This window comes from Epinephelus lanceolatus, chromosome 14, assembly GCF_041903045.1.
Source record: "Epinephelus lanceolatus isolate andai-2023 chromosome 14, ASM4190304v1, whole genome shotgun sequence".
Classification (NCBI taxonomy): domain Eukaryota; kingdom Metazoa; phylum Chordata; class Actinopteri; order Perciformes; family Serranidae; genus Epinephelus; species Epinephelus lanceolatus.
In genome coordinates, this window is record NC_135747.1 from 38394162 (window position 1) to 38413807 (window position 19646).

General features: G+C 47.3%; 1 protein-coding gene across 26 annotated transcripts in view; it reads left to right on the plus strand.

The window, feature by feature from the left end:
• ttn.2 (titin, tandem duplicate 2) overlaps window positions 1-19646 on the plus strand; it is a 248700-nt gene that overhangs the window by 202573 nt on the left and 26481 nt on the right. For all 26 annotated transcript variants that reach the window (XM_078174675.1, XM_078174686.1, XM_078174684.1 and 23 more), the window contains 6 exons: window positions 4-17097; window positions 17195-17491; window positions 17678-18265; window positions 18378-18680; window positions 18782-19078; window positions 19325-19612. In XM_078174675.1, coding sequence (XP_078030801.1) covers window positions 4-17097; window positions 17195-17491; window positions 17678-18265; window positions 18378-18680; window positions 18782-19078; window positions 19325-19612 — 18867 coding nt within the window. The remainder of the gene's footprint in view (window positions 1-3; window positions 17098-17194; window positions 17492-17677; window positions 18266-18377; window positions 18681-18781; window positions 19079-19324; window positions 19613-19646) is intronic.

Below are 19646 nucleotides of genomic sequence, written 5' to 3' on the forward strand. Positions count from 1 at the left end.
TAGATCCACCTGGTCCTCCATCCAACGCCAGAATTACAGACACCACAAGAACCACAGCTACCTTCGCCTGGGGCAAACCCCACTATGATGGTGGTCTTGATGTAGAGGGATATATTGTTGAGTACAAAAAGGAGGGACATGATGACTGGGAAGTGGAGACACAGTATCCAGTAAAAAATACTGAATATGTTATTGGTAAACTTCAAAAAGGAGGCAAATACCATTTCAGGGTCAGCGCTATAAACTCAGAGGGCGTTGGCGAACCTGCAGAGATTGAGAAAGTGACTGAACTGGTGGACCAGGAGTCTTTGCCAGACTTTGAGCTGGATGCTGAATTAAGGAGAACCCTGGTGGTCAGGTGCCGTGCTTCAATCCGTATGTTTGTTCCCATCAAGGGTCGTCCTGTTCCTGAAGTAACCTGGAGCAAAGATGATACCAACCTGAAAACACGTGCACATATTGACACCACAGAGTCCTACACTCTACTGGTTATTCCTGACTGCACTCGATACGATGCTGGAAAATACAACCTGTGTCTGGAGAATGTTGCTGGAAAGAAAACCGGCTTTGTTAATGTGAGAGTTTTGGACACTCCAGGACCACCAGTCAACGTCAAGCCGAGAGAGATCACCAAGAACAGCATCACCCTCCAGTGGGAAATCCCTATAATCGATGGTGGTTCTAAGATTAAGAACTATGTTATTGAAAAGAGAGAGGCTACCAAGAAAGCCTACACAGTGCTTAGCACTACATGGCAGAAGTGTTCCTTCAAGTTTACAGACCTTGAGGAGGGAGCTTACTACTATTTCCGTATCTCTGCTGAAAATGACCTGGGTGTAGGCGAGCCCGCTGAATCCCCTGAGCCAATCAGGGTGTCCCAGGCCCCATCTCCACCAGAAAACTTGTACGTCACAGATGTGACAGCTGACAGTGCCAGCCTGGCATGGACCAAGCCCTTGCATGATGGTGGCAGCTTGATCACTGGATACGTCATTGAGGCCCAGAAGAAGGATACTGACCAGTGGGTCCATGTGGCCACCATAAAGGCTCTGGACTACATTGTAACAGATCTGATTGAGGGTGCAGAATATACCTTCCGCATAATGGCTGTCAATGCATCAGGCAGGAGCGACCCACGTGAAAGCAGGCCTGCTATTATCAAAGAGCAGACTTCTCCTCCTTCATTTGACTTGCGTGGAGTCTATCAGAAGACGGTTATTGTCAAGGCAGGGGACCGTGTCAAGGTGGAGATTCCAGTGCTGGGCAAACCCAGACCTGTGGTTTCCTGGAAGAAGGGAGACATAGCACTCAGGGAGACACAGAGAATCAACACTGAAGTCACACCAACATCGACTATCCTCAACATTAATGAGATCAAGAGGACTGATGCAGGCCAGTATTCTATGACTGGAAAGAACATGCTGGGTACAGTGACTGAGACGATCACAGTCCTGGTCCATGACATTCCAGGTCCTCCCACTGGTCCCATCAAGCTGGAAGAGGTCTCCTGTGATTATGCTCTCATATCCTGGGAGGCACCAGAAAGTGATGGCGGTGTTCCCATCAACAACTATATTGTTGAGATGCGGGAGACTACTGGTACTTCCTGGGTGGAGTTGGCAGCTACAGTAATCCGCACCACATTTAAAGCAGCCAGGCTCAATACTGGAACTCAATATCAGTTCCGTGTCAAGGCCCAGAACAGATATGGCATTGGACCAAGCATTATCTCTGAGCCAGTGGTTGCTGCCTATCCATTTGATGTGCCAGGCCAGCCAGGCATTCCTGTGGTCACATCTTTTAACAAGGATGCTATGACTCTGAGCTGGAATGAGCCTTCCTCTGATGGAGGCAGTCCCATCCTTGGCTATCATGTGGACAGAAAAGAGAAAAACAGCATTCTATGGCAGAGGATCAGCAAAGCTCTTGTTATCGGAAATATCTTCAAATCAACAGGCCTTGTTGATGGAATTGCATATGAACACCGTGTTACTGCTGAAAACATGGCCGGTCTCAGCAAACCAAGCAAACCCTCTGAGCCTATGTATGCTTTGGACCCAGTTGACGCACCAGGCAGGCCTGTGGCATTGAATATTACCAGACATGAGGTGACAGTGTCATGGACCAAACCAGAGGGAGATGGTGGATTTTCCATCACTGGATACACAATAGAGAGGAGAGAGATGCCCAATGGACGCTGGCTCAAAGCCAACTTCAACAACATCCTAGAAACCATCTACACAGTCAGTGGTCTGACCGAAGATGCAACTTATGAATTCCGTGTGTTTGCTAGAAATTCAGCTGGTGCTGTTAGTGCTCCATCCCAGCCATCAGAGGCAATCACATGCAGAGATGACCTTGAAGAGCCCAGGCTTGATGTTGACGCATTGTATAGCAGCAATGTTATTGTCATGGCAGGAGAGGTATTCAAGCTGGAGGCCAGTGTGACTGGCAGGCCCCTCCCATCTCTGGTATGGACCAAGGAAGGAAAGGAGCTTGAGGATACAGCCAAGATAGAGATAAAGACAACAGACTTCCACACAACTCTGGTAAACAAAGATTCCCTGAGAAGAGATGGAGGTGCTTATACTCTGACTGCCAGCAATCCCGGTGGCTTTGCAAAGTTCACCTTTAATGTCAAGGTGCTCGACAGACCTGGACCACCAGACTCCCTCACTGTTACTGACGTCACTGCTGAGAAATGCGTCCTTAACTGGCTGCATCCAACACATGATGGTGGTGCCAAGATCGAATACTTTATCATTCAGAGGCGTGAGACCAGTAGGTTGGCATGGACAAATGTGGCCACAGACCTTCAGGCAAACAGGTTCAAGGTCACCAAGCTTCTGAAGGGCAATGAGTACATCTTTAGAGTCATGGCTGTTAACAAGTATGGTGTAGGTGAACCCCGGGAGTCTGAACCTATCATTTGTACCAACCCCTATGTCCCCAGTGACCCACCACAGCAGCCTGAAGTTACCACCATTACCAAGGACTCCATGGTTGTCTGCTGGGAGCGCCCTGAACACGATGGAGGCAGCAGTATAAACACCTACATAATTGAGAGAAGGGATAAGACTGGCCTGCGCTGGGTAAAGTGCAACAAGAGGACTGTAACTGACCTGCGATTCAAGGCCTCTGGCCTCACACCTGGACATGAGTATGAATTCAGAGTTTTTGCACAGAATAATGCTGGTCTAAGCCAGCCTAGTCCTTCGAGTCCATTCTACAAAGCTGAGGACACCATCTTCCAGCCTGGACCTCCAGGGAATCCCAGAGTTCTTGACACAACCAAGTCTTCCATTACCCTTGCCTGGAACAAACCTGTCTATGATGGCGGTTCAGAAATCACTGGTTACATAGTGGAGACCTGCCTTCCTGAGGAGGATGAGTGGACTATTCACACTCCCAAAAAGGGATGGGTAGCCACTTCCTTTACCATCACCAACTTGAAAGAAAACCAGGAGTACAAAATCAACATCTGTGCCACTAATTGTGAGGGAGTGGGAGAGCCTGCTGCTGTTCCTGGAACCCCTAAGGCTGAAGACAGATTGCTTCCTCCAGAAATTGAACTTGGAGCAGAGCTGCGTAAGGTGGTCTGCATCCGAGCCTGTAGCACACTCAGACTCTTTGTTCCCATTAAGGGTAGACCAGTACCTGAAGTTAAATGGTCAAGAGAGCATGGAGAATCTCTGGACCGAGCTAACATTGAAATCACTTCATCATTCACCACCCTTCAGATAGACAATGTTGACAGATTTGATGCAGGTAAATACATAGTGACTGTGGAGAATGCCTCGGGAAGTAAATCAGCCTTTGTTAATGTCAGGGTGCTAGACACTCCCGGAGCACCACAGAACCTGATTGTCAAGGAGGTCACCAAAGATTCAGTTTCCCTTGTTTGGGATGCACCTCTCATTGATGGTGGCTCCAGGGTCCGCAGCTACATTGTTGAGAAGCGTGAGTCAACCAGAAAGGCCTACTCAACAGTCTGTGCCAGCTGCCCTAAGTCTAGTTGGAAGGTTGGTAACTTGGAGGAAGGAAAGATGTACTCTTTCAGAGTCCTGGCTGAGAATGAATTTGGCATTGGCCTCCCAGTAGAGACTGTTGAACCAATTAAAGTGTCTGAGAAACCTCTACCACCAGGCAAAGTGTCCGTTCGTGAAGTTACCAGCTCCAGCGTCACACTAACTTGGGAAAAGCCTGACCATGATGGTGGCAGCAGAATCACAGGGTACATTGTTGAAATGCAGGGTAAAGGCAGTGAGAAATGGACCCAGGTCATGGTGGTAAAGACCAATGAGGCTGTTGTAACTGGCCTTACACGGGGAGAGGAGTACATGTTCCGTATCTCAGCCGCCAATGAAAAGGGAGTTAGTGACCCACGTCCACTCAATGTGCCTGTTGTGGCTAAAGACCTAGTCATCTCACCAACCTTCAAACTTCTTTTCAGCACATTTAGTGTGCTAGCAGGAGATGATCTGAAGATAGATGTACCATATGTTGCCTGTCCCAAGGCTACAGCAACTTGGCTCAAAGATGGTGTTGCTCTCAAGGAGACAACAAGAGTTAATGCTGAAGCCACTGACAAAAACCTTCTCCTGGTTATTAGGGATGCTTGCAGAGATGATGTGGGCACATATACTGTCAAACTGAACAATATAGCTGGAGAAGCATCAACAGACATCAGTGTTGTTGTTCTAGATAAGCCTGGACCCCCAACTGGCCCAATTAAGTTGGATGAAGTCACTGCTGACAGTGTGGTCCTTTCCTGGAATCCACCAGAGTATGACGGTGGTTGTGCTATCAACAATTACATTGTTGAAAAGAGAGACACATCTACCACTAACTGGCAGATTGTCTCAGCTACTGTGGCCAGAACCACTATCAAGGCAGCCCGTCTTAAGACTGGAGTTGAGTACCAGTTTAGAATTGCTGCAGAGAATAGATATGGCAAGTCCTCAGTGCTGGTTTCTGATACCATTGTTGCTCAGTATCCATTTGAAGTACCTAGCTCACCACGTTCTGTTGTGGTCCAGTCAGTCACCAAGGAGAGTATGGTGGTTGTATGGGAGAAACCTAGCAATGATGGTGGAAGCAAAATTCTGGGCTACCACTTGGAGCTTAAAGAGAGAAACAGTATACTGTGGGTGAAACAGAATAAACAACTTATCCCAGAGACCAGATTTAAGGCTGTTGGCCTTGAGGAGGGTATCGATTATGAGTTCAGAGTCTATGCTGAGAACATTGTTGGTGTCAGCAAAGCCAGCAAAGTGAGTGAAATGCAAGTGGCCAGAGATCCTTGTAACAGACCAGGAAAACCAGAAGCTGTGATTGTCACAAGAAACCAAGTGACACTCAGATGGACTAAACCTGAATACGATGCAGGCATCAAGATCACAGGCTATGTGGTTGAGAAAAAGGAAGGAGCTGGCCGATGGATGAAGGCCAGTTTCACCAACATCTTAGATACAGAATTTGTTGTCACAGGACTTACTGAGGATCAGATTTATGAGTTCCGTGTCATCGCCAGAAATGCAGCAGGTGTCTTCAGCCAGCCATCTGATTCTACTGGAGCCATCACTGCCAAGGATGAGGTGGATCCACCCAGGATTGACTTAGATACTAAGTACTCCCAGGCTGTGGTGGTAAACGCTGGAGAGACATTTAGGCTTGAGGCTGCTATCTATGGTAAGCCTGTGCCCACAGTACACTGGCTGAAGGAGGGCCAAGAAATTACTGAAGCAGCTCGCTTAGAGCTCAAGAACACAGACTTTACAGCTTGTCTAGTTGTTAAAGAAGCTATCCGTGTTGATGGAGGTCAGTACACTTTACTCATAAAGAATGTTGGAGGAGAGAAATCTATTAACATTAATGTAAAGGTCCTGGACAGACCAGGTCCCCCTGAAGGCCCTGTCTCCATCTATGGGGTCACCAGTGAGAAATGCTCCATTGCCTGGAAACCTCCCTTGCAAGATGGAGGTAGCGATGTTTCCCATTACATTGTTGAGAGAAGGGAAACCAGCCGACTAGTATGGACAGTAGTTGAACCAAAAGTTCAGACACTAAACCTGAAGATCACAAAACTTCTTCCTGGTAATGAGTACATCTTTAGAGTGATTCCTGTCAACAAATATGGAGTTGGTGAGCCTCTGGAATCTGAGTCAATGGTTGCCAAAAATCCATTTGTCACTCCCAGCCCACCAACAGAGGTAGAAGTCTCCACAATCACCAAAGACTCCATGGTAGTGACCTGGGAGAGACCAACTAATGATGGTGGCAGTCCTATCCAGGGATACATTGTTGAGAAACGTGACAAGGACGGTGTGAGATGGACTAGATGCAATAAGCGCACAGTGAGTGAGCTGCGCTTCAGAGTAACAGGCCTCCTAGAAAACCACAGCTATGAATTCAGAGTTGCTGCTGAAAATGCTGCAGGTGTTGGCACACCTAGTGCACCAACAGTGTACTACAAAGCATTGGATCCTATCTTCAAAGCAGGTCCACCAAACAACCCCAAGGTGGTGGACACATCTAGGTCCACTGTTTCCCTGACATGGGGCAAACCTATCTATGATGGTGGTTGTGAGATTCAGGGTTACATTGTTGAGGCCTGCAATACAGTAACTGATGAGTGGTTTATGTGCACTCCTCCAACTGGCATCAAGGACACTAAGTTTACAGTTAAAAAGCTTCTTGAGAAGCACGAGTACCAATTCAGAGTGTGTGCCATCAACAAAGTTGGTGTTGGAGAGCATGCTGATGTTCCAGGAAAAATTCTACTGGAGGAGAAGCTTGAGGCTCCCGATCTTGACCTGGATGCTGATATGAGAAAGATGATCAACATAAAAGCAGCAAGTACTCTCAGGTTGTTTGTTCCTGTGAGAGGTCGCCCAGCTCCTGAGGTGAAATGGGGCAAGGCTGAGGGCGAGATTAAGGAGACTGCTCAGATTGACTGTACGGGCAACTATGCTTCACTTGTCATTGAGAATGTTGACATATTTGACACTGGCAAGTACACCCTGACTGCAGAGAATGCCAGCGGAGTGAAGTCAGTCTTTATCAGTGTCAGAGTCCAGGACGCACCTAGTTCACCAACTAACTTGTTGGTGAAAGAGATTACAAAGAATTCTGTCAGTCTCACATGGGAGCCTCCACTTCTGGATGGTGGCTCAAAGATAAAGCATTATATCGTTGAAAAGCGTGAGAGCACTAGGAAAGTTTATTCTCCAGTTACCACCTGTAACAGGATGTCATGGAAAGTTGAGCCTCTTCCAGAGGGTGGAATCTTCTTTTTCAGAGTCCTTGCTGAAAATGAATATGGTGTGGGTCTCCCCATTAAAACTACAGAACCAATTAAGATATCTGAAAAGCCTCAGCCACCTGGTAAAGTCAGTGTTGTTGACGTCACTCGTAACTCTGTAACTCTAAGCTGGGAGAAGCCTGAGCATGATGGCGGCAGTAGGATCAGTTACTATGAAATTGAACTGGCACCTAAGGACAGTGAAACTTGGTCTGTGTGCGCTAGTGGGAAGGCACTGGAAGCTGTAGTGACAAATCTACTTAAGGGAGAGGAGTATCAGTTCAGAGTTATTGCTGTAAATGACAAAGGTAAAAGTGACCCCAGACAACTGGTTCAAACAGTTGTAGCAAGGGACCTTGTGATTGAGCCTGCTGTTAGACCCAAAATGAGCACCTACCATGTCCAGGTGGGGTATGATCTCAAGATAGAGGTCCCAGTTGCTGGTCATCCAAAACCAACCATCACTTGGACCAAGGATGGAGCAGCTCTCAAGCAAACCACCAGAGTCAATGTCACTGACTCACCACGTCTCACCACTCTCACCATAAAGGACGCTACCAAGGAGGATGGAGGCATGTACAGCATCAATGTTACCAATGCCCTGGGTTCCAAGGATGCTACAATTGAAGTGATCACCCTGGACAAACCAGGTCCACCAACAGGCCCTGTCAAATTGGAGGACATCAGTGCTGAGAGTATTACTCTTAGCTGGGATTCTCCTACATATACAGGTGGCTGCCCAATCTCCAATTACGTGGTTGAGAAGAGAGATACAACCACAACCAACTGGGTGGTTGTATCTGCCACTGTGGCCAGAACCACACTAAAAGTGACCAATCTGAAGACAGGCAGTGAATACCAGTTCAGAATCTATGCTGAGAATAGATATGGAAGGAGTTATGCAATTGATTCAGAGCCTGTTGTGGCACAGTACCCATTCCAGGAGCCTGGCCCACCAGGAACACCATTTGTAGCTTCATATGCTAAAGACTATATGGTGGTTGAGTGGCACAAACCCCCATCTGATGGAGGCAGTGCCATTTTAGGCTATCATCTGGAGAGGAAAGAGAAGAACAGTATCCTCTGGACCAAGATCAACAAAATGCTCATCCAAGATTGCAGGTTCAAATCTACTCCTCTTGAGGAAGGCATTGAGTATGAGTACAGAGTTTATGCAGAGAATATTGTTGGCATTGGAAAATGCAGCAAAGTCTCTGAAGTGTATGTAGCCCGCGACCCATGTTATCCTCCTGGCCGTCCTGATGCTGTGATTGTGACCAGGCACTCAGTGAAGCTGAGATGGACCCCTCCAGAGTATGATGGTGGAAGCTTGGTTACTGGCTATGTAGTGGAGAAACGTGACCTTCCTGAAGGAAAGTGGATGAAGGCCAGCTTTGCAAACGTCATTGAACATGAATTCACAGTTACTGGCCTGGCAGAAGACAGTAAATATGATTTCAGAGTAATTGCAAGGAATGCAGCCGGTGCTGTCAGCAAGCCCTCAGAAAGCACAGGATCCATCACAGCCAAGGATGAAGTTGACCCACCTAAGTGTGAGACAGATCCTATGTACAACCAGACCATTGTTATCAATGCTGGAGAGACTTTCAGTCTGGAGGCCAGTGTGGAAGGAAAGCCCATCCCCACAGCTCAGTGGTTCAAGGGAAATGTTGAAGTTGAAAACTCAGCAAGAGCTGAGATCAAAAATACAGATTTCAAGGCTTTGCTGGTTGTGAAGGATGCCATCAGAGTGGATGGTGGACAGTACACGCTGGTTCTAACTAATGTGGCTGGAACTAAGACTGTTCCATTCAGTGTAAAGGTCCTGGATAGACCAGGCCCCTCAGAGGGACCTATTACTGTCAGCAATGTCACTGAGGAGAAGTGTTCACTGTCATGGCTGCCTCCCAGGCACGATGGAGGAGCTAGCATTTCTCACTACATCATTCAGAAGAGAGAAACCAGTCGCTTGGCATGGACTGTGGTCTCCAGTGATTGTGGAGCTACCATGATTAAGGTTACCAAACTGTTGAAGGGCAATGAGTACATCTTCAGAGTCATGGCTGTTAACAAATATGGTGTGGGCGAGCCTCTTGAGTCAGCAGCAGTTATCATGAGAAATCCGTTTGTTCCTCCTGGCTCACCTCAGGAGTTGGAGATCACCAACATTACTAGGGACTCCATGACTGTCTGCTGGAACCGCCCTCAGACCACTGGAGGCAGTGAGATTGTTGGTTATATTGTTGAGAAGAGAGACAGAGCTGGAGTGAGATGGACCAAGTGCAACAAACGCAGAGTGACAGACTTGCGTTTCAGAGTAACAGGACTGACTGAGGACCATGAGTATGAATTCAGGGTATCTGCTGAGAATGCTGCTGGAGTGGGTCAACCAAGCCCACCTACACCATACCTCAAAGCCTGTGACCCCAGCTTTGAACCTGGTTGTCCTTCCAATGTCCATGTGGTCGACACAGCCAAAGACACCATCACTGTAGCCTGGCACCGGCCTATCTATGATGGTGGTTGTGAGATTCAAGGATATGCAGTGGAAATTACCAAGGCTGATGAGGAGGAGTGGACCATATGCACCCCACCCATGGGAGTTAATGCAACGAAGTTTACCATCAAAAAGTTGATAGAGCACCAGGAATACAAGGTGCGCATATGTGCCATCAATAAGCTTGGTGTTGGTGAGCCCACTGAGCTCGAGGGAGTTGTGAAACCTTTGGATAAGATTGATCCTCCAGAGATGATTTTAGATTCAGAGCTCAGGAAGGGAATAGTTGTCCGTGCAGGAGGCTCAATGAGAATCTGCATTCCATTCAAGGGCCGTCCTACTCCTGAGATCACCTGGGCCAAGGAGGATGGAGAACTGCCCACTAAAGTTCAGATAGAGAGTGGTGAAGAATATACACAGCTCTCCATCGACATCTGTGACAAATATGATGCTGGAAAATACATCCTCAAATTGGAAAATAGTGCTGGCACCAAATCAGCCTTTGTCTCAGTTAGAGTTCTTGACACTCCAGGGGCTCCTCTGAATCTAACAGTTAAAGATATTAAGAGAGAAAGTGTCACTCTGACCTGGGAGCCTCCTCTTATTGATGGTGGTGCAAGAATCAAGAATTACTTGGTTGAAAAGCGCGAGTCTACCAGAACAGTTTACTCTAATGTGGACAACAAGTGCACAAAGACAAGCTACCGTGTCACTGGCCTCACTGAGGGAACTATCTACTATTTCAGAGTCTTAGCGGAGAATGAGTTTGGTGTGGGACAGGCAGCTGAGACAGAGGACTCAGTTAAGACCTCTGAGCCTCCTCTGTCAGTGGGTAAGGTCACTTTGACTGAAGTGACCAAAAAATCTGCCTCACTCTCTTGGGAGAAGCCAGACCATGATGGAGGCAGCAGGATCATGGGCTACTACATTGAGATGCAGCCTGTGGGTTCAGAGGAATGGGTGGTGGCCGCCACAACCAAAACTTGCGACGGCACTGTTACAGGCCTTAGCCCAGGCCATGAGTATCTGTTTAGAGTGTCAGCTTTCAATGAGAAGGGCAAGAGTGACCCCAGGCCTCTGGCTGCCCCAGTCACAGCTAAAGACGTAACTATTGAGCCCAGATTCAAGATGACATTCAACACTTACAGTATACAGAATGGTGAGGATCTGAAGATTGAGATTCCAGTGATTGGACGCCCTGTTCCCAAAGTTGAATGGAAGAAGGATGGGCAGGCTATTAAGGAGACAACCAGACTAAATGTATCCAGTACACCATCATCTACTAAGCTGGCCATCAAGGATGCAAATAGGGAAGACTCTGGTAAATACACCATCACCGCCACCAGCAGTGTTGGAACAGCAACAGAGGAGATCACTGTCATCATTCTTGATAAGCCTGGCCCACCCACAGGCCCTGTGAAGATTGAGGAGGTGAGCTCTAATTTTGTCACTTTCTCCTGGGAGCCACCAGAGTATACTGGAGGCTGTCAGATCAACAACTACATTGTGGAGAAGAGAGACACCACCACGACTGCATGGCAGATTGTGTCTGCTACTATTGCCAGGTCAACTATCAAAGTCACTAACTTGAAGACTGGCACTGAGTATCAATTCAGAGTGTCTGCTGAGAATAGATATGGAAAGAGTTCTGCCATTGTCTCTCCCACTGTTATTGCTCAGTATCCATTCAGTGAGCCTGCGGCCCCAGGAACACCAGTTGTTTCTGCTGCAACCAAGGATAACATGGTTGTTGAGTGGAAACCTCCCACCAACAATGGAGGCAGCCCCATCATAGGCTATCACCTTGAGAGAAAAGAAAAGAACAGCCTTTTGTGGACCAAACTCAATAAGCTTTTAATCCCAGAAACACGTTTCAAGACTACAGAGCTAGAAGAAGGTATTGAGTATGAATTCAGAGTTTATGCTGAGAACATTGCTGGACTTAGCCCAGCTAGCAAGGTCTCTGAGAGCACAGTAGCCAGGGACCCCTGTGACCCACCAGGCACTCCTGAGGCTATTAATATCACCAGAAATCTTGTAACACTTCAGTGGACTAGGCCTCAGTATGATGGAGGCAGTGCAATCACTGGCTATTTGATCGAGAGGAGGAAGCACCCAGATACCCGCTGGATGAAGGCCAGCTTCACCAACATCATTGATACGCAGTACACACTCACTGGCCTGACTGAGGACTGTGTTTATGAATTCAGAGTCATTGCCAGGAACGCTGCTGGCATTTCCAGCCGTCCCTCTCAGAGCACAGGAGAAATCACAGCCAAAGATGAAATTGTGGCTCCGGAGGCCACTTTGGATTCTAAATTCAAGGATACGACTGTTGTTAATGCTGGTGAGACTTTTGTCATTGATGCTGACTACACTGGCAAGCCTCTACCTGAAGTCATTTGGTTAAAGGACGGAAAGGAGATTGACAAAACCACACCAAGAATGGAGGTCAAGACCACACTTACACGTACCATCCTAACAGTCAAGGATTGCATCAGAGTGGATGGTGGTCATTTCACTCTCAAACTTGTCAATGTGGGAGGAGTCAAAATGATCCCAGTTAATGTTAAAGTTCTGGATAGACCCGGACCTCCTGATGGCCCACTAGAAGTCAAGGGGGTCACAGCCGAGAAATGTTATCTGCACTGGAGCCATCCCTCACACGATGGTGGAGCTGCTATCTCTCACTACATTATTGAGAAGAGAGAGACCAGTCGTTTGTCATGGACCATGGTTGAGCCCAAGATCCAGGCCATCAGCTACAAAATCACAAAACTGTTGCCTGGCAATGAATACATCTTCAGAGTCACAGCTGTAAATAAATATGGTGTTGGTGAGCCTTTGGAATCTGAGCCTGTTATTGCTCGTAACCCCTTCACCACTCCCAGTGCCCCCTCCACCCCAGAGCCCAGCGCTATCACAAGGGACTCTATAGTGCTTACATGGGAGAGACCAGAGAATAATGGAGGAGCTGAGATTGAAGGATATGTCCTTGAAAAACGTGATAAGGATGGCATCAGATGGACCAAGTGCAACAAGAAGAGGCTGAGTGACCTAAGATTTAGATGCGCTGGCCTCACAGAAGGCCACTCTTATGAATTCAGGGTCTCGGCTGAAAATGCTGCTGGTGTGGGAAAGCCTAGCGCACCATCCGAATACATCAAGGCCTGTGATGCCATTTATCCACCAGGTCCTCCAAATAACCCCAAAGTCACTGACCATTCGAGCACCACAGTCTCTCTGTCCTGGTCCAGGCCTATCTACGATGGCGGAGCACAGATCAGTGGATATGTTGTTGAAAGGAAGGAGGCAGGAGATGATGAGTGGATATCTTGCACATCACCCACTGGTGTTCAGACCACTCACTACACAGTAAAGACATTGAAGGAGAATGCAGAGTACAACTTCCGCATCTTTGCTGTTAACTCAGAGGGAGCAGGAGAGCATGTGGACCTACCTGGTTCTGTGATTGCTGCAGAAAAGCTGGAGGCTCCTGAAATTGAACTAGATGCTGACTTAAGAAAGATGGTTAATATTCGCGCCACTGCCACTTTGCGTCTGTTTGTAACAATCAGAGGAAAGCCTGAGCCTGAGGTCAGATGGTCAAAGGCTGATGGCACTTTGAATGAGCGTGCCCAGATTGAGGTCACAAGCTCTTACACAATGCTTGTGATTGAGAATGTTGATAGATTTGACACTGGCAAATATGTTCTGAACCTTGAGAACCTCAGTGGCTCTAAATCAGCCTTCATCAATGTCAGAGTTCTGGATTCCCCAAGCGCTCCTACCAACCTGGTAGTTAAGGATGTGAAGAGAAATTCTGTCGCTATCTCCTGGGAGCCCCCTGTGATCGATGGTGGGGCTAAGATATCACACTATATTGTGGAGAAGAGAGAGCAAAAGAGAATGGCTTTCACCAGTGTTTGCACCAACTGTGTGAGGAACTCGTACATTATTTCTGACCTGCAGGAGGGAGGTCGATTCTATTTCCGTGTGCTGGCTGTGAATGAGCTGGGAGTAGGTCTGCCTGCCTTCACAGATCAAGTCAAGGTGGCTGAGGCTCCTTTGCCTCCTGGGAAGGTTGTCCTGGTTGACGTGACCCGACATACTGTCACTCTTTCATGGGAGAAACCTGATCATGATGGAGGCAGCAAGATTACAAAATTTATTGTGGAGATGCAGCCTAAGGGAGATGACAAATGGAACGTGTGCAGTGAAGTAAAAGCACTTGAAGCTACTATTGGTGGACTTGCAACTGGAGAGGAATACTCCTTTAGAGTTACTGCTGTAAATGATAAGGGCAAGAGTGATGCCAAGCCTCTTGCTACCCCTGTGGTGGTGAGGGACATCACGGTCCAGCCCATCATCAACCTGTTGTATGACACATACAGTGTAAAAGCAGGAGATGACCTTAAGATTGACGTTCCTTTCAAAGGCAGACCTCAACCTGACGTGTCTTGGAAGAAGGACGGCCAGGTACTTAAGCAGACAACCAGGGTCAATGTTCTTAATTCCAAGACATCATCCAAGATTGTTATTAAGGATGCAACCAAAGAGGATGTAGGAAAGTATGAGATTACTTTGACAAACTCAGTTGGGACCAAGACAGCTGAAATATTTGTTATAGTCCTGGACAAACCTGGCCCACCCAGCAACATTAAGATGGATGAAGTGAGTGCTGATTTCATCTCTCTGTCTTGGGATCCACCAACTTATGATGGTGGATGCCAAATCAACAACTATGTGGTGGAGAAGAGAGACACAACTACAACTGCATGGCAGATTGTCTCAGCCACAGTAGCCAGGACATCTATCAAAGTGACACGTCTCACCCAGGGAACAGAGTATCAGTTCCGTATTGCAGCTGAGAACCGCTATGGCAAGAGTTCTGCTATTGACTCTGCTCCTGTTATTGCTCAGTATCCCTTTGAGCCTCCTGGCCCTCCTACCAACGTCCATGTTTCCCATGCCACCAAGTATGGCATGCTTGTGGTATGGGGCAGACCTGCCAGTGATGGTGGCAGCCCTGTAATTGGTTATCACATTGAATGCAAAGAACAAAGCAGCATCCTGTGGACCAAGTTCAACAGAGGTCTGCTGACTGAGAACCAGTTTAAGATGACAGGCACTGAAGAGGGCTTGTTGTATCAGTTCAGAATCTATGCTGAAAATATTGCTGGAATTGGTCCATGCACTAAACCCAGTGAGCCTGTGGCAGCCAGGGATCCATGTGAATCTCCACATAATCTTAGAGTCACCAACATCACCAGGAACTCAGTTTCCCTCTTTTGGGAGAAGCCAGAGTATGATGGTGGAGTAAAGATAACAGGCTACATTGTGGAGCGTAGAGAACTTCCCAATGGCCGTTGGCTTAAGTGCAACTTCACCAACCTGCAAGACACCTACTTCGATGTCACAGGCCTCACAGAGGATGTCCAGTATGACTTCCATGTCATTGCTAAGAATTCTGCTGAGCTGTTGAGTGCTCCCTCAGAGAGCACTGGTCCTATCACAGTCAAGGATGATGTAGACCCTCCCACTATTATCCTGGAAGATAGGCTCAGACAGCCTGTTGTCATTAAGGCTGGAGAGATAATTCGAATTGATGCTGAAATCACAGGCCGTCCACTCCCAGTTGTCTCATGGTCTAAAGATGGAAAAGAGATTGAGGCCAAGGCTAGGTGTGAAATCACCTCTACCAACTTCACAACCACACTTATTGTCAGGGATGCTATCAGGAGGGACTCTGGCCAGTATGTCCTTACCCTGCACAATGTGGCAGGAACCAGGTCTGTGGCTGTCAACTGTAAGGTTCTTGACAGACCTGGGCCTGCCTCAGGACCATTGGCAGTGTCTGGCCTCACAGCAGAGAAATGCACCATAACATGGGGCCCCCCTCAGGAGAATGGTGGTGCTGAAATCATGCACTACATTGTTGAGAAACGTGAGACCAGTCGCCTCGCCTGGACCCTTGTCTATGGTGACATGAAGGCAACCACCTGTAAAGTGACCAAGCTGCTCAAAGGAAATGAGTACATCTTCAGAGTCAGGGGAGTCAACAAATATGGGGATGGTGAGGCCCTGGAGAGTCAGCCAGCAAAGGCAATGGATCCATTCACTGTGCCTGCAGCTCCCACTAATGTTGAGGTCACCTCAGTTACTAGTGAGGCAATGACCATATGTTGGGAAAGACCAGTTTCTGACGGTGGCAGCAGTATCTCTGGCTATGTCATTGAAAAGCGAGAGAAGACTGGGCTTCGCTGGTGTCGTGTCAATAAGAAACCTGTTTACGACCTCAGAGTCAAAGCCTCACACCTTCGTGAGGGCTGTGAGTATGAGTACAGAGTGTTTGCAGAGAACTCTGCTGGCCTTAGTGCTCCCAGCATCCCTTGCGCACTTGTCAAGGCTGAAGACCCACAATTCCTGCCTTCACCTCCTGCTAAGCCTAAAATCATTGACTCTACAAAGACCACAGTCACCCTGTCATGGAATAAGCCACTATTTGATGGTGGAGCACCTGTGACTGGTTACAGAGTCAGATACAGGAAGACTTTAGATGATGAATGGTTTGTTGGAGTCCGGAATACCACGAACACAGAGTTTACAGTGGTTGGACTGACACCTGGAGCTGAATATGTGTTTGTTGTCGAGTCTATTAACAAGATTGGAATCAGCGAGCCCAGTCCTGAGTCAGACAAACAGGTTGCCAAAGAAAAGGAGGAGGAGCCAGTCTTTGACATCAGCAATGAGATGAGGAAGACTCTTATTGTGAAGGATGGGAGCTCATTCACCATGACAGTGCCATTTAGAGGCAAACCAATCCCCAGTGTAACCTGGACAAAGCCTGATGTTGACCTTAGAGTTCGTGCTGTCATTGACACAACAGACACCTTCACCTCCATCACCTTAGAGAAAGCAACTCGCAATGACTCCGGCAAATACACTGTGACCTTGTCCAGTGTATCAGGGACTGCCTCCTTGACACTCAGTGTCAGAGTCTTAGATTCCCCTGGACCTCCTGCCAGTATAGAGGTCAAGGATGTAACCAAGACCTCCGCTACTGTAACCTGGGATACTCCCGAGAATGAAGGAGGAGGACCAGTCAAGAACTACCTTATTGATATCCGTGAGGCCAGCAAGAAAGGTTGGACAAGGTTGACTGACACATGCCACAGACTGACATACAAGGTGACAGACCTGCAAGAGGGAGGAGTCTACTTCTTCAGAGTGACAGGCGAGAATGAGTATGGTGTTGGTGTTTCTGCTGAGACCAAAGAAGGAACCAAGATTACAGGTACTAAATTTTGAGTCAGTAACGTTATAGATCTGTATTGTTGTAAAGATAAATACCTGATCATTTGAATAACACACATCATGTCCTCTTTCTCCAGAAAAACCAAGCCCACCACCAAAGCTTGGTGTGACTGATGTGACCAAGGAGAGTGTGTCCATAGCCTGGGCCAAACCAGAACAAGACGGAGGCAGCAGAGTCACTGGGTTCCTGGTGGAAGCTCTGGAGAAAGGCCAGGAGAAGTGGTTTAAGTGTGGTGTAACCAAGTTCACACACTTTACAGTGTCTGGTCTGAGAGAGAATGCTGAGTACTTCTTCAGAGTCAGAGCAGAGAACCTTGCTGGCTTCAGTGATTATAAGGAAATGGTTACCCCTGTTGTGGTCAAAGACCAGCTTGGTGAGTAACAGATTTATTAGATTAAACAATGTGATTAGTGAGGACTAAGAAAAATAAGCAATAGAATAAGCCATCACCCAGTACTTGTGGTTATTGCATATAACCAGAAAATAACTAAGTGAAATGGCACAATATTGCACCCACTTTCCCATGCAATAACTCCCATTGTCACTTTTTTTGCTCCAGAATCTCCTGAGATCAACATGAAGGACTTCCCCCACAACACAGTGTATGTCAGAGCTGGCTCCACCCTTAAATGTGAGATCCCACTGACAGGCCGGCCTTTGCCTAAAGTCTCCCTGTCCAAGGATAATGTGCTGCTCAAGTCAACAATGAGGTTCAACGCTGAAGTTACCCCTGACAGCATCAAGATCACATTGCGTGAGAGCAATGCTGGAGACTCAGGACGCTACGATATCACTGCCTCCAATTCTAGTGGAACCACTAAATCCTTTATAAATATTATCGTTTTGGACCGCCCCAGTGCCCCTGTTGGACCTGTGGAGCTGTTTGATGTTACAGAAGACAGCGTTAGCCTTACGTGGCTCCCACCGGCATATGAAGGTGGTAGTCCCATCACAAATTACATCATCCAGAAGAGAGAGACAACCACAGCCAACTGGATGGATGTATCTTCTGCTGTGGCCCGCTGCACCATGAAGATCATGAAGCTGACCACAGGCCTGGAGTACCAGTTCAGAATCAGAGCTGAGAACAGATATGGAATTAGCGAGCACCTCGACTCACCAACTGTTGCTGTCAACCTTCCTTACAGTGAGTGGTCTTTGTTGTGCTTCCCTCTTTAAACTTAGCATTATTGTTTTTTCCAACTCTGTTTGTCACAATGAACATGTTAACACTCTTCAACTCTTACTCTTATCTTCAGCTATTCCTGAAGCTCCATCAACTCCAGAGATTACTGCTGTAACCAGGGAGAGCATCACTGTAGCCTGGAAGGAGCCTAAGTCAGATGGTGGCAGCCATGTGTTTGGTTACCATCTCCAGATGAAAGACAAGAACAGCATACTTTGGCAGAGAGTCAACAAAATGGTGATCCGTGCTACACACTTCAAGGTCACCAGCATCAGTCCTGGACTTATTTATGAGTTCAAGGTTGCAGCAGAGAACGCTGCTGGAATCAGTGCCTTTAGCAAAGTTTCTGATGCAGTGCTGGCTATTGATGCCTGTGGTGAGTGGAATGTCAAAACCTTTTATGAAAGTTGGGGAAATCTGATTTTACCTCTTAGCAACAGCTGTTTTATAATGAGTTCCCACTGTGTGTTTCTGCAGAGCCACCGGTCAATTTGCGCATTAGCGACATCACCAAGAACTCCATAAGTCTGGCCTGGGAAAAGCCTATCTATGACGGAGGATCCCCAATCACTGGTTACATCATTGAGAAGAGAGAGGGTGTTAGTGCTAAGTGGTCCAAGGCTAACATCACCAATGTCACAGACACCCGCTTTGCTGTGACTGGCCTAATCCAGGACGAGTCATATGAGTTTAGAGTCATGGCCAAAAATGCTGTTGGCTCAGTGAGCAACCCATCTATGACTGCTGGGCCAGCCAGATGCGTGGACACCTACGGTAGGTCTCTTTTTTTTTTCTTTTTTTTTCCCAAACTGTTGTTTCCCATAAAATTGAGCACATTCACACTCCTCAGAGAATTGACATTACATTTTGGACAGTCCATGGCATTATTGTGAAACTGGAAATCACATTTTGGAAATATACTTTCCCACACCAATTTTGTAAATCATGTTTTATCATGTGTGATGCATACATCTATCAGAGTTTGAATTCACCTGCCTGTTTTTTTGCTTTATCATCCAGGTGCCCCAGAGATTGACATACCTCAAGAGTACTTCAGCGAGGTCAAGTACTTGGCTGAGTCTAATGTGGAGCTCAAGTTCAATATCAAAGCCAAACCTGCTCCTACAATTGAGTGGTTTAAGGATGGCAGAGAGCTTGAGCCTACTGCCCAGCTCACTTTCAAACACACATTCGAGTCCACCAGTTTGTTCCTGAGGGAAACCACTCGTCTGAACTCTGGAACATATGAGGTCAAGGTGAAGAACTCCCTGGGATCTGCATGTGCCGTTGTCAGGCTGCTCATTCAAGGTATTCAGATATTATTTAGCATCTGTATTTATGG